The sequence below is a fragment of the Thalassophryne amazonica genome, chromosome 1, assembly GCF_902500255.1.
Source record: "Thalassophryne amazonica chromosome 1, fThaAma1.1, whole genome shotgun sequence".
In the NCBI taxonomy this organism is placed as follows: domain Eukaryota; kingdom Metazoa; phylum Chordata; class Actinopteri; order Batrachoidiformes; family Batrachoididae; genus Thalassophryne; species Thalassophryne amazonica.
The window spans coordinates 87,462,631-87,478,918 of record NC_047103.1 but is presented as its reverse complement, the minus strand read 5'-3'; the positions used below and the strand labels follow the sequence as shown (position 1 = coordinate 87,478,918).

General features: G+C 40.7%; 1 protein-coding gene across 1 annotated transcript in view; it reads left to right on the top strand.

Moving 5' to 3' along the window:
• scospondin (subcommissural organ spondin) overlaps nucleotides 1–16,288 on the top strand; it is an 852,118-nt gene that overhangs the window by 495,363 nt on the left and 340,467 nt on the right. Inside the window, 4 exon segments of the mRNA XM_034168739.1 lie at nucleotides 2,620–2,772; nucleotides 2,999–3,045; nucleotides 3,450–3,620; nucleotides 7,647–7,823. Of these exon segments, the coding sequence (XP_034024630.1) occupies nucleotides 2,620–2,772; nucleotides 2,999–3,045; nucleotides 3,450–3,620; nucleotides 7,647–7,823 (548 nt within the window).

Here is a 16,288-nt window from a genome sequence, read left to right as displayed (position 1 = left end):
CTACATCATTGTTCGGCAGGTAGATCTCTGTGATGTGCTCATCTCAAAGGCCATGCATGGGGCCGAATGCTGGATGGACCTCCGCCTCATCAGAGAAACACTCCCAACTGTGCGTGCGGCCTCCCTTTCAGAAACAGCAACTTAAGAAGAGACTCAGTTTTCATGCCCTTAAAGATCCTATCACCATCCTATCATCATCGCATCTCCCACTCCTTGTCATCCGAGTCCAATCGCAAGCCAGCGAATTCTTCTGCCAGTTTAACAGAAGAATGGCAAGAGCTTTGTGACCTTATCCACTAGGACTGGTTTGATGACAACGCTACCAACATCAAGCCTCTTTTGCAGGAAAGGCACAACCTCCATGATGCAGTCCTCAGAAATCCATCATGCGCTGCTCTGCGTGTCGATCGGGCTGCTCTCCAGTCCATGGTGCAATGTGAGCTTTGCAGTATTCAGGACAAATGGTGGCGTGCTAAGGCTATTGAGATCAAAGGCCACTCGGACAGCTATGATTCCATCAAGACTGTGTTCGGGCCTTCTCAGAGATCCACTTACCCAGTCAGGAGCAAGGATGGGGTTCTCATCAGGGATAGGTCGAGTATCCTTGAACAGTGGGCAGAGCATTTCCGACTTCCTTAACTCCCATAGATGACACCATTCTGCATGACCTTCCAACACTCCCAACTATCACCAATCTGGATCCCCCACTGGCCTTTCTTTAGGTTGAGAAGGCAACTTATGGTCTAAAAAAACAACAGGACTGCTGGCCCAGATGGCATTCCTGCTGAGGTCTTTACGTTTGGCAGACGACCACTCCTGCAGCGTCGGCATAGTTTCATTACAGATGTGTGGTCCTGCAGCTGTCTCCCACAGCAATGGAAAGATGCCAACATTGTCATCATCTATAAGCATAAAGGTGACAAGGCTGACTGCGGTAATAGTTGTGCCATATCTCTCCTCTCTACAGCTTGCAAGGTTTTTCCAAGAATCATGCTGCCCGTCTTCTTGTCAGTGTCATCAACATAGTTCTCCCTAAGTCTGGATGTGGGTTTCAGCAAAAGCGAAGCACTAATTGACATGATTTTTGTTGCTCGATTGCTTCAAGAAAAATGTAGAGAACAACATCAGGATCTGTACTTGGCCTTCATTGACCTCACCAAGGACTTTGACACTGTCAGCCATCACCTCCTGTGGAACATTCTGCACAAGTTTGGCTGCTCTCCTACCTTTCTGGTGTGTGTGTGTGTGTGTTTACATATACAATACGAGGTCTGTCCATAAAGTAATGGTCCTTTTTATTTTTTTCAAAAACTATATGGATTTGATTCATATGTTTTTACATCAGCCAAGCTTGAACCTTCGTGCGCATGCGTGAGTTTTTCCACGCCTGTCGGTTGCGTCATTCGCCTGTGAGCACGCCTTGTGGGAGGAGTGGTCCAGCTCCCTCGTCGGGTTTTCATTGTCAGGAAATGGCGGAATGATTTGGGCTTTTTTTCCATCAGAATTTTTTCAGAAACTGTTAGAGACATGCAGCTGGAAACCATTCGAAATATTTATCTGGCTTTCGGTGAAAATTTTACGGGCTTCACAGAGAATAAGGAGTGTTACTACAGCTTTAAGTTGGGACATGTCTATCTCCGCTTTCAGTGCTTACCAGTTGAGTGAGTATAAGAGAAATTGTGGAGAGCTGGACATGTCCCAACTTGTCGTCTGGCACTCCGAAACGGAGGTGTTCTTTGTCTCGCTCCATCAGCGGCTCCGTCGTGACGTGCGAAGCCTCCGCGCGGCTTTCCATGACAAAATCTCTTGTTAAAAGTGAATCACTTGTATATCACCCTGAGGCTCTTTATGAGCAGTGAAAAGAGGGAGGGTGAGGATTAGTGAGTGTCAGAGCCACAGTCCAGGATGAGACGAGGAGCAGCCACAAATAAAGTAGAAAGATGGTGTCCTGAGATCAGCTGCTGCAGGAATGCCTCAGACAGCTGAAGACAAAAGGTGATCAGGAGGAGGAGGTGGAGAGTAAGACCGAGCCCCTCCATAGGATGTACCATTGATAGATAGATGCTACAGACAGTCCAGCACATAGTAGGAAGATGCAAGCTGGGACAGCGTACACTGAGAGGCAACCATCTGTCAGCAAATGTGCACAAGAACATCTGTGCCACATACAGATTAGAAGTCCCCAAATCCTGATGAGAAACACAGCAGAAGGTGGTTAATGTCCTGTGGGGCTTAACACTATAGTTCTAGGAACAGCTATGATACTGCACTGAACCTTCAAATTCCCAGGCCTCTGGTGGAGGACCCAAGCTTGAGGAATACATGTAGCCCCACCACCCCCCTTCCACAGAGTGAGACATTTATAGTTCACCAATAATAAAGACTTAGGGAGGAGTGTTACAGTCCTGGGCTTCATTTTCTGCCTCAAGATGGTGTGACCCATTGTTATGTGGTGGTGGATTGATAATGGCATGGAATTTCAAGTGTCCCCTGTCCACACCTGTGGCCCCTGTTACATGCGTCAGTAAAAATGTAAATAGAATGTTAAAATGTAAAAACATACATAGAATGTTAAAATGTAAAAACATACAAGTACAAATATACTTTATTTATTTATAGGTCACTCATCCCAGAGACAGAAGAATCAGAATGCCAGTTTGAAGAAGTCCACCATAAATCCTGTGACCCGGGACCCTGCCCGCCTCTCTGTCTCCATAACAACCAGGAGCTCAATGTAGGAGACACATGGCTGGAAGGAGAGTGTAAACAATGGTAAAAACACAGACAGACACACACCAACGTCAGCATGCTGCCATGCAAGGCATTCATCTGCACCCTTGGAGCAACTTGGTGATTAAGTACCTTGCCTAAAGGTCCTTAGTGATTTTATGGTTTGACAGAGATTTGAACCAAAAATCCTGTCATCTCAAGTATATTTAACTACTGAAAGATGACGTCTTTGTGTTTGAAAGATGCTTTGTTTATTTTTGCCTCTTAGCACCTGCACCCCAGAAGGAAATTACTGCCAAAAAATTGACTGTCGAGGTAAGCCACTGCATTTATTTTAATGGCTTAAAAATACTGTAGTACAATGGAAAACAAGTGCATCGAAGTCCAAAAACTTTGTAAAGTACTGTAAATGGATGGTACTTTGAGTCTGGTCTGCTTGAGGTTTCTTCCTCATCAGAGGGAGTTTTTCCTTACCACTGTTGCCTGTGTGAAGCACCTTGTTGTGATTTGGCGCTATATAAATGAAATAAGTTAAATTACTGTACTGTATTTGGTTGTGATTTCTGACCAGGACAGGTCTATGGGACATCTAAACACTACTTTTAAAAGATCATTCTTCCTTGTGAGGGATTTGTATTTATTTTATGTTTTTCTGGAGTTATTTTTCTTGTTTGTTGTCAAAATGGACAAATGACACATGACCTCTGTGTTGTTACCAGTGGATGGTGCTTGGACCCCGTGGTCAGTGTGGTCTGACTGTCCTGTGACCTGTGGACAGGGGACTCAAGTGCGATCCCGTGCCTGCATCAATCCCCCACCACGTAATAATGGGTCGCACTGTCACGGACCAGTTAGTGAAATCCAAGACTGTCACAGCCCTCCCTGTCTGGGTCTGTATCCAAGTTATGCAACCTGAACATTTTTGCAAGCTTGACTGTCCTTCTGGAAAACTTGAGACCACAATTCTCAACAAAAATATAAATGCAACACTTTTGGTTTTGCTCCCATTTTGTATGAGATGAACTCGAAGATCTAAAACTTTTTCCACATACACAATATCACCATTTCCTTCAAATATTGTTCACAAACCAGTCTAAATCTGTGATAGTGAGCACTTCTCCTTTGCTGAGATAATCCATCCCACCTCACAGGTGTGTCATACCAAGATGCTGATTAAACACCATGATTAGTGCACAGATGTGCCTTAGACTGCCCACAATAAAAGGCCACTCTGAAAGGTGCAGTTTTATCACACAGCACAATGCCACAGATGTCGCAAGATTTGAGGGAGCGTGCAATTGGCATGCTGACAGCAGGAATGTCAACCAGAGCTGTTGCTCGTGTATTGAATGTTCATTTCTCTACCATAAGCCATCTCCAAAGGCGTTTCAGAGAATTTGGCAGTGTGTGGCGTCGTGTGGGTGAGCGGTTTTCTGATGTCAGTGTTGTGGATCGAGTGGCCCATGGTGGCGTTGGGGTTATGGTATGGGCAGGCGTCTGTTATGGACGAAGAACACAGGTTCATTTTATTGATGGCATTTTGAATGCACAGAGATACCGTGACGAGATCCTGAGGCCCATTGTTGTGCCATACACATCCAAGAACATGCACGGCCCCATGTTGCAAGGATCTGTACACAATTCTTGGAAGCTGAAAATGTCCCAGTTCTTGCATGGTCGGCATACTCACCGGACATGTCACCCATTGAGCATGTTTGGGATGCTCTGGACCGGCGTATACGACAGTGTGTACCAGTTCCTGCCAATATCCAGCAACTTCGCACAGCCATTGAAAGGAGTGGACCAACATTCCACAGGCCACAGTTGACAACCTGATCACCTCTATGCGAGGGAGATGTGTTGCACTGCATGAGGCAAATGGTGGTCACACCAGATACTGACTGGTATCCCCCCCCCAATAAAACAAAACTGCACCTTTCAGAGTGGCCTTTTATTGTGGGCAGTCTAAGGCACACCTGTGCACTAATCATGGTGTCTAATCAGCATCTTGATATGGCACACCTGTGAGGTGGGATGGATTATCTCAGCAAAGGAGAAGTGCTCACTATCACAGATTTAGACTGGTTTGTGAACAATATTTGAAGGAAATGGTGATATTGTGTATGTGTAAAAAGTTTTAGAACTTTGAGTTCATCTCATACAAAATGGGAGCAAAACCAAAAGTGTTGCGTTTATATTTTTGTTGAGTGTAGATTTTCTGTTAAACAGTAATTGGTGAACCAGCTGTTAAACCTGATTGTTAGCACACACAACAGTTACAGCCACTATAGCTGGTAACTCTGATAAGATTGATAGTTGGATAAAATGAAAACATTGTCAGTGTTCAAATATACCTGGACACAATTTTTTTCTGGATGGCTTGTTGTGCTATGGACAACCATTGGCTGGACTGGTTTGCCATTGATTCTAATCATAAGCACTGGTGGTGCTTAAACTCAAAACCGGCTTGTCAGTTGCTGAGAGTATACGGGAGACAATACTGAAAGTTAGCGGTTAGCTGTAGCTTCCGCTAAATTTTTTGGGTGGTTTATCGGTTTAGCGTTATAAAAGCTAACTTTTCAGTTCGCTTATTAGCGATTATCAAAGCTAACTTTTTGGTTAGCTGTGCCCACCACTGGTTTTGAAGTAATCATTCAAGTGAAATCTTGATCCAGAATCCGTATTCAGATCTGGATCACCTCCAAAATTGATTGGAGTCTTTCATGGTCTAATATGTATCTATCTGTGGTGAGAATTTGGTGAGAATCCCTGAAGTCATGTTGACATATTCCTTCAAAGACTATATAAAGTGAATCTTGATCCAGAATCTGGATTCGGTTCTGGATAACCTCCAAAATTCAGGGGAGTCTTCCGTGCCCTAATATGTATCTGTTGTGCAAATTTGGTGAGAATCTGTGAAGTAGTTTTGATGTAATCCTTCAAAGTCTATACAAAGTGAAATCTTGATCCAGAATCCAGATTCGGATCCAGATCCGGACAAAGTCCAAAATTTATTGGAGTCTTACATGGCCAAATATCTATCTGTGGTGAGAATTTGGTGAGAATCCCTTAAGTCATGTTGACATATTCCTTCAAAGACTATAGAAAGGGAATCTTGATCCAGCATCCGGATCAACTCCAAAAGTTATTGGAGTCTTCCCTGGAGTAATATGTATCTGTGTTGAAAATTTGGTGAGAATCCGTGAAGTAGTTTTGATGTAATCCTTCAAAAACTGTATAAAGTGAATCTTGATCCAGAATCCGGATTCGGATCCAGATCACCTCAAATATTTATTGGAGTCTTCCATGGTCTAATATGTATCCGTGGTGAAAATGTGATGAGAATCCATGAAGTAGTTGTGACGTAAGTCGTTGTGAAAAAGCCTATATAAGGCTGACCGTGTGTGTGTGTGTGTGTGTGTGTGTGTGTGTGTGTGTGTGTTCGCGCACATATGCCTTCAGCCTAAGGGCCCCAGTGACTTCCCCCTTGGTGCCCCCAGTCACCTTACCAAGTTTGGTGTCGATTGCTTAATTACTGTGGCTGAGCATAGCGGAACAGGTCATGATCTAATTCAAATATATAAGGCTGACCGTGTGTGTGTGTGTGTGTGTACAGTATGTGTGTTTGCACAAGTGCACTTTCAACTTAAAGGCCCCAAAGACGTCCCCCTTGGTGTCCCCAGTCACCATACCAATTTTGGTGTTGATTGCTTATTTACTGTGGCATTTCACCCCGAACAGAAACTATGCCGCATACATAGATTGCAAAATTTGTAAAATATGTCATTTTTTCTTTTATATAAAAAAAGGCATTTGCAAAACTGAAAAATTTAAATTGTGATTCAGCAACAACCGTGCGATATAACCAGGCCTCATTCACACTGCCGATGGCAGTGTTCTATGCACCCATCTACTCGATGGCAATGTGAATGAGGCCCGGTTATATCACACAGTTGTTGTTGCTGAATCACAACTTAAACAGAATTTTCAGTTTTGCAAATGCCTTTTTTTCAAATGAAAAAAAAAAAAGACATTTTACAAATGAATGAATGAATCAACCAATCAGTGATGAGCAGAGGCTCAGTTTACCCATAATGCATTTTGGCATCTGTGTGTTAATGTTCAAAACGTCAGAATTAGTGCATCATTTTAAAATGAAAAGATCTGTGTTACAGTATATTTTCACTTTGTACAAATGACAATCTTGGCATTAATGTATCTGGATTAATGTGGTTTATAAATCAAAACCATAAGTCAAACATGATTTCCTTTTGAGAACTTTGGCCTCACTGCCAGAATGCTGTATGCTGGAAAAGGAAATGACTTTTGTTGTTGTTGTTATAATAATAGTAGTAGCCTGGCAGCCCGGCCTTTTCTACAGGGGTTGAGTTGAGATCAGTTCCTCTCAGCTGCCCCACTGCTGCAAAATACATAGTAGGCAGGAGCCAACAGGGTTTCTAAATGTTTTTCACTGTTACTATGAAAAAAAAAAAAATAGCGGTCTAAAAGATATCTGAACTAAATTTATCAGAAGCTAATTGGGCCACTGATGGTTTTTGAAGTGAGCTGAAAAGCTAATTGTCTAACAGAAAAGTTAGCTTTGATAATTAGCGGTCACTCAGCGGAACTGTACCCACCACTGTTCAAAACTACTTCACAGATTCTCACCAAATTTGCACCACAGACAGATATTAGAGCATGGAAAACTCCACTGAATTTTGGAGGTGATCCAGATCCGAATGCAAATTCTGGATCAAGATTCACTTTATGTCAGCTTTGAAGGATTTTGTCAACACTACTTCATGGCTTCTCACCAATTTTTTTTTTATTTTTTATTTTTAACCACAATTTCAGTTCAGTTTCTGAATTAAATATGAGTAATACTGTTGCCACTCTATTGTCTGCCTTATCTCCAGATGACCTTTGTCCTTGGTCTCCATGGTCACCATGTTCGTGTAGCTGCGGTGCAGGGTCTGTGTCACGGAGAAGGGTGTGTGTTTGTGAGCAGGGAGGTGATGCAGAATGTTCCGCTGAGATTGAGGCCGAAAGAAACAGAGAAGAGACCCAGTTGTGCTACAAACAGCCTTGTCCAGGTAACGAGCAACAAAACCTCCTCAAACATTGCAGTGGCAGTTAAATATTTCATTCACAGAAGCCACAAACCAGCATGTGGGCTGAAAAGAAAAAAGATGCTTTGCTGTCATTTGTTATGCGGTGTAAACAAAAAAGATTAAAATATGAACACATTTTTTAATGGTTCTTTAGTGACTTCAACAGCGAGGAACTGGATATACTGAGAAAATCAAACAAAAACAACCATCGCAATGATTGTGTATCTCACACAGTAAATTCGCGATGACTTGAGATTAAAATGGTCAGGTCAGGTCAGGTCGAGGAACATGCACTGGTGCAGCACATCACCACTCCACTGAAACAACTCTGTCACAATTGGCAACCAACCAAGCTGATGGGTGGTCCATCCTTGTTTTTGACATGAGCAATCGACCTGCCAGGTGACATGCAGGCATCATGTTAGCCTCATCTCAATAGTGGGATCCACAGCACTGAAAGCTCACTGATTTTTACCTGACTTTACCTCACAGTGCAAGTAGTTTTCCTCATCGGTTATACAGCCAGTCTGCTCTGTGTAAGCCTGATCCTGTCAGACCTACGAAGCGAAGCAGCGTGGGGCCTGGTTAGTACATGGATGGGAGACCTCTTCGGAACACCAGGGGCTGTGTGTGTGTTCCTCCAGGTAAAACTGAAGTTACATCAGGAGAGGTATCCGGTGTAAAACTTGTGCCAGATACTGATGCGGATCTGGCTATCCACTGTAGTGACTCTGAATGAAACAGGAACAGTGAAAAGGACAACAGAAGGATGCTTATTCGCCGTCTTTTGACGGTTTTCCGTCTTTTTGCAAATTCTTGCCATCTGAAAGAACACTGTTGTGAAGGTAGTAAATGCGCAACAATGTCTCAATGTTCCAATTTCCTGCCTGCTTCCCGCACCAACTCTCATAGTATCATTCAACAAATTTTCTACCTCGTCAGTTTCTCATCGTTTATTTCCAATTACATAGGATAAATACAGATATGGCAGTAACACTGATATCATTTAAACAAGTAAATTCTGTGATATGTTGGTATTGTTGTATGATAAATGTAATGATTAGTAAGGTTGAGTATCGAAACCCAGTTCTCTTCGGGTATCATTAATAAATTATTTGATCCAGACATTAATAGCATTTTTGCTTAAAGTAGACCTGCATTGAAATAAATGTGGTCAGATCTCAGAAAGAAATAGCTGATTTGTATTTATAAGACCTTTATGAATGCAGTAAAGTAAATCTGCAAGCCCAAATTTGTAATTCAGCGGAGAAATCTTCATTTAAAAATGACACATTTGCAGCTAAAATTTGGCCCTCAGCAAAAACTGTTTGTACATCCGGGTCATTGCAGTGACGTCCGGCAGAAGACGGAGCGCTCCCGCCTTCAGTCCGATCCTGCATTGAAATTGATTTTATCTGTTAGTAATGTTACTGTTATACATATCCTGGTTTCAGCATCCAAAAGTAAGCTGCAATGAATGTGAGATACAGCTCTGCATGCTCAGATCAGCGGCGACATCGACAGCGGGCGACGTTCTTCCCCAACGCCTCGCTCTCTGCCTCCGCTGCACTTACTGAGTCTGCGTGCTCGCTAAACGCCGAAGCGGGCCACTCAGATCGCCCCCGTGTCTGCTGTGCAGCCGGCACCACGTCCCTGTCTACTGAATGGAGGTGCAGCCAACTTGGCAAAAGTCCAGAGACTGTTTTGATGCGGAGCGGCCGGTGACACCTGTTGCTGCAAGACAGACTTTCCTCAGTGCCGCACGTCTCGGTAATCGGAGCCGCAGAGCTCCGTGGCCGCTGAGAGAGGTTTATATCTTTTTAATGACTTGGATTCTTTGCGGGTCCCGCCTCCGTACCCCGCGACGGCAACACCGGAGGCGAAAGACAGATTTTCAGTGCGATACCACTCAAACGGGCGTATGAAAAAGTCCCCAAAATAATTTTCAAGCACAAATAAAAGAAATGTGTACTCACCAAACGTGCCGCAAGACAATATGAAGTTTTTAAAAAAGTAGATCCTTCCGTATAAGACAAGAAAAAGGTGCAGATGCAAACTGACGTAAATCCACAAATTACAGTTAGCGCGCACAATGCATGCTGGGATAGGGTCTTCTCTTTGACGTCTCGGCAACGTCCCAGATGTGCTGCGAGTTTTGCGGAGGGCTAAATTTTAGCTGTAAATTTGTAATTTTTAAATGAAGATTTCTCCGTTGAATGACAGATCTGGGCTTGCAGATTTACTTTACTACATTCAGAAGGATCTTATGTGTAAATATAAGTCATTTATTGGTCCAAAGATCTGACTGCATTTATTTCAATGCAGGTCTACTTTAACGGTTCCCTTATCGGTCCTTCAGAGTGACCGTTGTTTTTGGGGGTGTTCGTCGGGAAAATGATCATGTCTCTATGTTGATTACAGAACCCCTGCAGTTTCTGTAATCAACCGTTTATGCAGCGTGGCCCTTCTTTGAAGCAATGAAGCATTGAGCCGACCCACTACTTCGTTGGTTATATTTCGCTTATCCCTAACCCTTATCTTAATTTTTCCCCGCTAAAACCCCAAAGGACCACATGTCAATATTTACCTTTTTTATGTTAAACCGACCTGTTATGGTCTTCTGAAACAGTTGAGAGATGCATTTTATAACTTAAAAACCGATACTAACACGTTAGCATGTCTATGGCATTTTCAATGTTAAAGTTAGCATTAAGCTGTTCGCATCTCAGCACGTTTGTGTGTATTTGTTTTCTGTATAATAATTAATGGCTCAGTGTTTGTTGTCGTAGAAGAGTCAAATGTATTACAAATTGTAATATTTTTTAAATTTATTTTTGTTTAGATAATAATAATAATAATAATAGCAGCAACAACAGTAATAATAATAGTAATAATAGCTAATAATGCTACAATTCAATTTTAGAGAAAGAGACAAAAAGAACCTGATTAAACAAAAACACCAGAAAAGATAAAACCAACTAACAAAGAACATAAATAAATAAACAGGATTGGGGAGTAATGGAATACATGTAACGGTGTTACGTAATTAGGATACAAAAAAAGGTAACTGTATTCTGCTACAGTTACAGGAAAAAAGACGTATTCAGATTACAGGTATATATAGTAAAAATGGGGATTAGTTCGCAGGATTACAATTTTAATGCATGTTATGATATTATCTGTATATAATTTTTTTTTTGTTTTCTTTGAAATGAAAACATCCCTTCATGGACAGCGACATGATGTCTCCTAACCGGGAAAAATATTGAAGTACCCGGATGTTAATGCATTTTCAATGGAGATTCGTGACTGAACACACTCAGAAAAATGCTCGCAAAATACGTGTTAAAATGCCATTTTGACCTGGATATCGAGCCAGTAAAATTAAATGACATTAAATTATGTCAGGAAAGTATTAAACTTACTCTGACACACACACACGCATTCCCAAATATTAGTGTTGAAAGTTACACGGATCTGCGCTGTTCAAGCTGCTGAGCTGAGGCGTCGATGCAGTTGCTGTTCAGCGCAGCGCGGCTCCTAAAACCATTACAATACATTTATTTATTTGCACAATTATCCTTTATTGACCGAGTTTCATTCATGAAGTCAGTGATGTGGGTAAACATCTCTATGTGGGTGTGACTGAGCAGCACAGCACGGGTCATTATAATCTCACTATTTTAAGGTGCAAATAAAAAAAAAAATCCCCAGTCTTGTTGAACAATTTTAATCACTAACAACAAGTATTTTAACTAGACATTGGTCTAGCAGTGGAAAATATCAACTAGACATAAGTGAAGAGTTAATGGTCCGTGTCATCGGGCGACACGTACGGCAGGAGACATACAGGTGTTTATCATCCAAATATCACGGACAAAGTGACAAGAAGAACCAAAACCACTTATGGAAGGAAATATTGTTTCCCTTGTTCCTCCATTTGTGGCTTTGCCAACATGCGCAGCTTTCTGGCATATTCCACCTGTTTCTTGAACTTCTATGCACGCAAATCACTAACTTGCCCGGAATTAAAATGGCGACCACTCCTCCTTACTGACAGTATTTACCTAATGGTTTTCATTATGCTGTTGTTCTTATTTATTCAATAAGTGGGCTGATATGTTAAACATTGTTCTGCAAGCCACTTTTAATTACAAATTCATCCGCACACCGCCAGAGTTTTCAGTATCCTTCATTTGTTTGGCATTTTTTGTTGAACACTGGGTGTGTTTAAAACAATATCGTGGCACTCTTAATTCATAATGTGAAGTAAAACAGAGCATGCCATGTCAAAGAAACAGTTTTATTTTTGCTAAATAAACTGTACTATGTGGTCAAGACTATTTATATTTAGTTTCTTTTGTTTGTATTAGGATATTTGATATTGGAGTAATCCAGAAGTAATTGAAAGTAATCAAATTACATTACTTTAATATTATGTTACTTGGATTACGTTACTGATTACATTTTTCAACAGGTAACTAGTAACTGTATCGGAATACATTTTTAAAGTAACCCTCCCAACCCTGTAAATAAATATAGAAATAAATGTTTCCTGTGAACACCTAGTGACTCTTACACCTCCACTTCATCCCTGTTTTATTTAAGTTTAATGACAATTTGTTTTGGTCAAACCATATTTTCAATTTGTTAATTACTTCAGTGATTTCCTTCAGAACTATCTGCCAAGCTAGAAAACTGCTGCATCCTAGTAAGAGCAGAATACTACTGGACTGAATTTGAATAAGGAAAGCTGGGTTTTATCCTCACTAAATTCTCACCAAAATGGATGCTGCACTCACTGCAGTTTATTGTCTGGAATAGTCCCAGATTGCATTTCAGACCTTCTAGAATTCATTTTGTGTGGGTGGTGTTGGGGGTAATTTTGGGTTACAGCTTTTTTTTTTTTTCAGGTCAATATGTTTTGTCATATATATTAACAGGTGGTGGTAACAGGTGGTGATATGGTTATTCCATTTTAGAATTGTTTTTGTTTTTGAGGTGGTTTACATGCTTTAGACCAGTAGATTTACTTGCTTTTTAACTTGGCTTTCAGTTCGTTCCTGGATTGCGCACAATGCGTGACCTGAAACGTGCAGAGCTGAGCTCTGAGGAGTAACTTTTGCTGTCTTGAATATTATAGATGAATCACATTGCTGTCTTTTTTCTCCTCAGCATCCGCGACAACAACAAATATGTACAGTAGTGTTCAGAATAATAGTAGGGTGATTCTTTAACTACGGGCACTATTGGCCTTGTAAATGTAATTTCCACCACACCATTGCCTTACAATATAAAGCGCCTTGGGGCAACTGTTTGTTGTGATTTGGCGCTATATACATGTGCTCTGATGTCACTGTTTATCTCCATAGAAACTACCCAAACAATCTTTCATACAAACTGTTTAGGGACATTACAGTGTTGTGGTGGAAATTACGGCAGTAGTGTGGGACAACTACATTTTGTTTTAAAAAAAAAAATCACAACAGTTGTATGACACTGAATACCCCAATTATGTTTTGATTATTTTACTGATATGTTATTCAGAGATATTTTAAAACATTAGAAACATTTCTTTACCATTCATTTTTAATCATTGAAGATCAAAAGTCTGGGTGTGGGACAAGCACAAAACGGCAATATTTGCATATAATGATGCTGAAAAAAGGTGAAAAAGTCATAGACTACTAGAACAAATTTCTTCACACACTTTCATTGTAAAGATAACTATAAAATTGTGAAATTTCCCCTTTTTTTATGTTTTTCATACAATATGATCAAAGGATAAGAAGTGCCCGTAGTCTAAGAATCACCCAGTAGTGCTATGTGACTAAAAAGATTAATCCAGGTTTTGAGTATATTTCTTATTGTTACATGGGAAACAAGGTACCAGTAGATTCAGTAGATTCTCACAAATCCAACAAGACCAAGCATTAATGATATGCACACTCTTAAGGCTATGAAATTTGGCTATTAGTAAAAAAAAGTAGAAAAGGGGGTGTTCACAATAATAGTAGCATCTGCTGTTGACGCTACAAACTCAAAACGATTATGTTCAAACTGCTGTTTTAGCAATCCTGTGAATCAGTACACTAGTATTTAGTTGTATATCCACAGTTTTTCATGATTTCTTCACATCTGCGAGGCATGGAGTCAACCAACTTGTGGCATCTTTCAGCTGTTATTCCACTCCAAGATCCCTTAACAACATTCCACAATTCATTCACATTTCTTGGTTTTGCTTCAGAAACAGCTTTTTTGATGTCACCCCACAAGTTCTCAATTGGATTTAGGTCCAGGGATTGGGCAGGCCACTCCAAAACATTAATTTTGTTGGTTTGGAACCAAGATTTTGCTCGTTTACTAGTGCGCTTGGGGTCATTGTCTTGTTGAAACACCCAGTGTTGCCACAGTTACTTTGAAAAAGTAATCCAATTACTGATTACTCCTTGAAAAAGTAACTTAGTTACTTTACTGATTACTCAATTGGAAAAGTAACTAAGTTAGATTACTAGTTACTTTAGTTACTTTCCCCAGATGCCGACAACAACCCTCTGCCACCTCAACATGACAATGATACCTGTTTTGCCAAAACTCACTTTATAGTCACCCTTTCTTGACTTCAATGAAAATACTTGTTTTATAAAAAGTAAAATAAAGACCTCTTTCTTGACCTCATATTTAACTGTTGACAGCACTTTAACAGTAAAACTTCCAATTTCTAACCTACATTGTTTATAAATGTAACTATTAAATTCTTTAACATTTTTCTAACATTTAAATTCTGTCTAAACATTTTACTTGTCGAAATTATTATTTTAAATAGTATTAGTAGTTGTAGTAAAAAAACGGCTTCAAAACTGGACCTTTAATCTATGGGTGAGGTGGGGGGCACATCCCTGCCCCACGCCCCCATTCCATCTGGATTCGCCCCTGCTTTGGCGTTTGAGCACAAAGAATGGATAACATTTATTTATGCAGAAAACATGACCAGATTTACAGGTAAGAAAGTTTTATTGCGTTTTCACATCATGTGCTCCTCAGAAAGAGAGTTTAGGTGCATTTGAGTGGAAAATAGTGTTAGTTGTTGACGCGTTGCGGAGGATCAGCTGTTTTTAGCAGCAGATGCGGAGCGGCTCATCTCAGAATTCTAAATAAAGGAGAAAAAAAAAGCATAAAAATGTCTTTGTAAAGCTCAGTGCAGGTGTGCTGTTGTCACCGTGCTTTAAGATGTGAGGATGAGTTGTAGCTGCTGCAAAAAACCATGGATGAAAAGCTCACAGCTCGCTTAAAGTGGGCAATGCAGTCGAACCCCGATCCCCTGCCCACGGACCAAGTTTAATGCTGCTATCGACCCACAATGCAAAAATAATAGTAGCGCACAGTGACTTGGAGAAGTAACTTTAATCTGATTACTTATTTGGAAAGATTAACGCGTTAGATTACTTGTTACTAAAAAAAAGTGGTTAGATTAGAGTAACGCGTTACTAAGTAACGCATTACCGGCATCACTGGAAACACCCATTTCAAGGGCATGTCCTCTTCAGCATAAGGCAACATGACCTCTTCAAGTATTTTGACATATCCAAACTGATCCATGATACCTGGTATGCGATATATAGGCCCAACACCATAGTAGGAGAAACATGCCCATATCATGATGCTTGCACCACCATGCTTCACTGTCTTCACTGTGAACTGTGGCTTGAATTCAGAGTTTGGGGCTCGTCTCACAAACTGTCTGCGGCCCTTGGACCCAAAAAGAACAGTTTTACTCTCATCAGTCCACAAAATATTTCCTCCATTTCTCTTTAGGCCAGTTGTCTGTCTTTAACAGAGGGACTTTGTGGGGGATTCTTACAAATAAATTAGCTTCACACAGGCATCTTCTAACTGTCACAGCACTTACAGGTAACTCCAGACTGTCTTTGAACATCCTGGAGCTGATCAATGGGTGAGCCTTTGCCATTCTGGTTATTCTTCTATCTATTTTTGATGGTTGTTTTCCATTTTCTGCCACGCGTCTGTTTTTTTTTTTTTTGTCCATTTTAGATTTTGTTTGTATTTTTTTTTTTTTTTGTATTATTTGTAGATGGACAGCCTATAATTTTTTGCACCTGCGTATACGTTTTCCCCTCTCCAACTTTTTAATCAAACTACGCTGTTCTTCTGAACAATGTCTTGAACATCCCATTTTCCTCAGGCTTTTAAAGAGAAAAGCATGTTCAACAGGTGCTGGCTTCATCCTGAAATAGGGGACACCTGATTCACACCTGTTTGTTCCACAAAATTGACAAACTCACTGACTGAATGCCACACTACTATTATTGTGAACACCCCCCTTTTCTACTTTTTTTTTTTACTAATAGCCCAATTTCATAGCCTTAAGAGTGTGCATATCATGAATGCTTGGTCTTGTTGGATTCATGAGACTCTACTGAATCTAC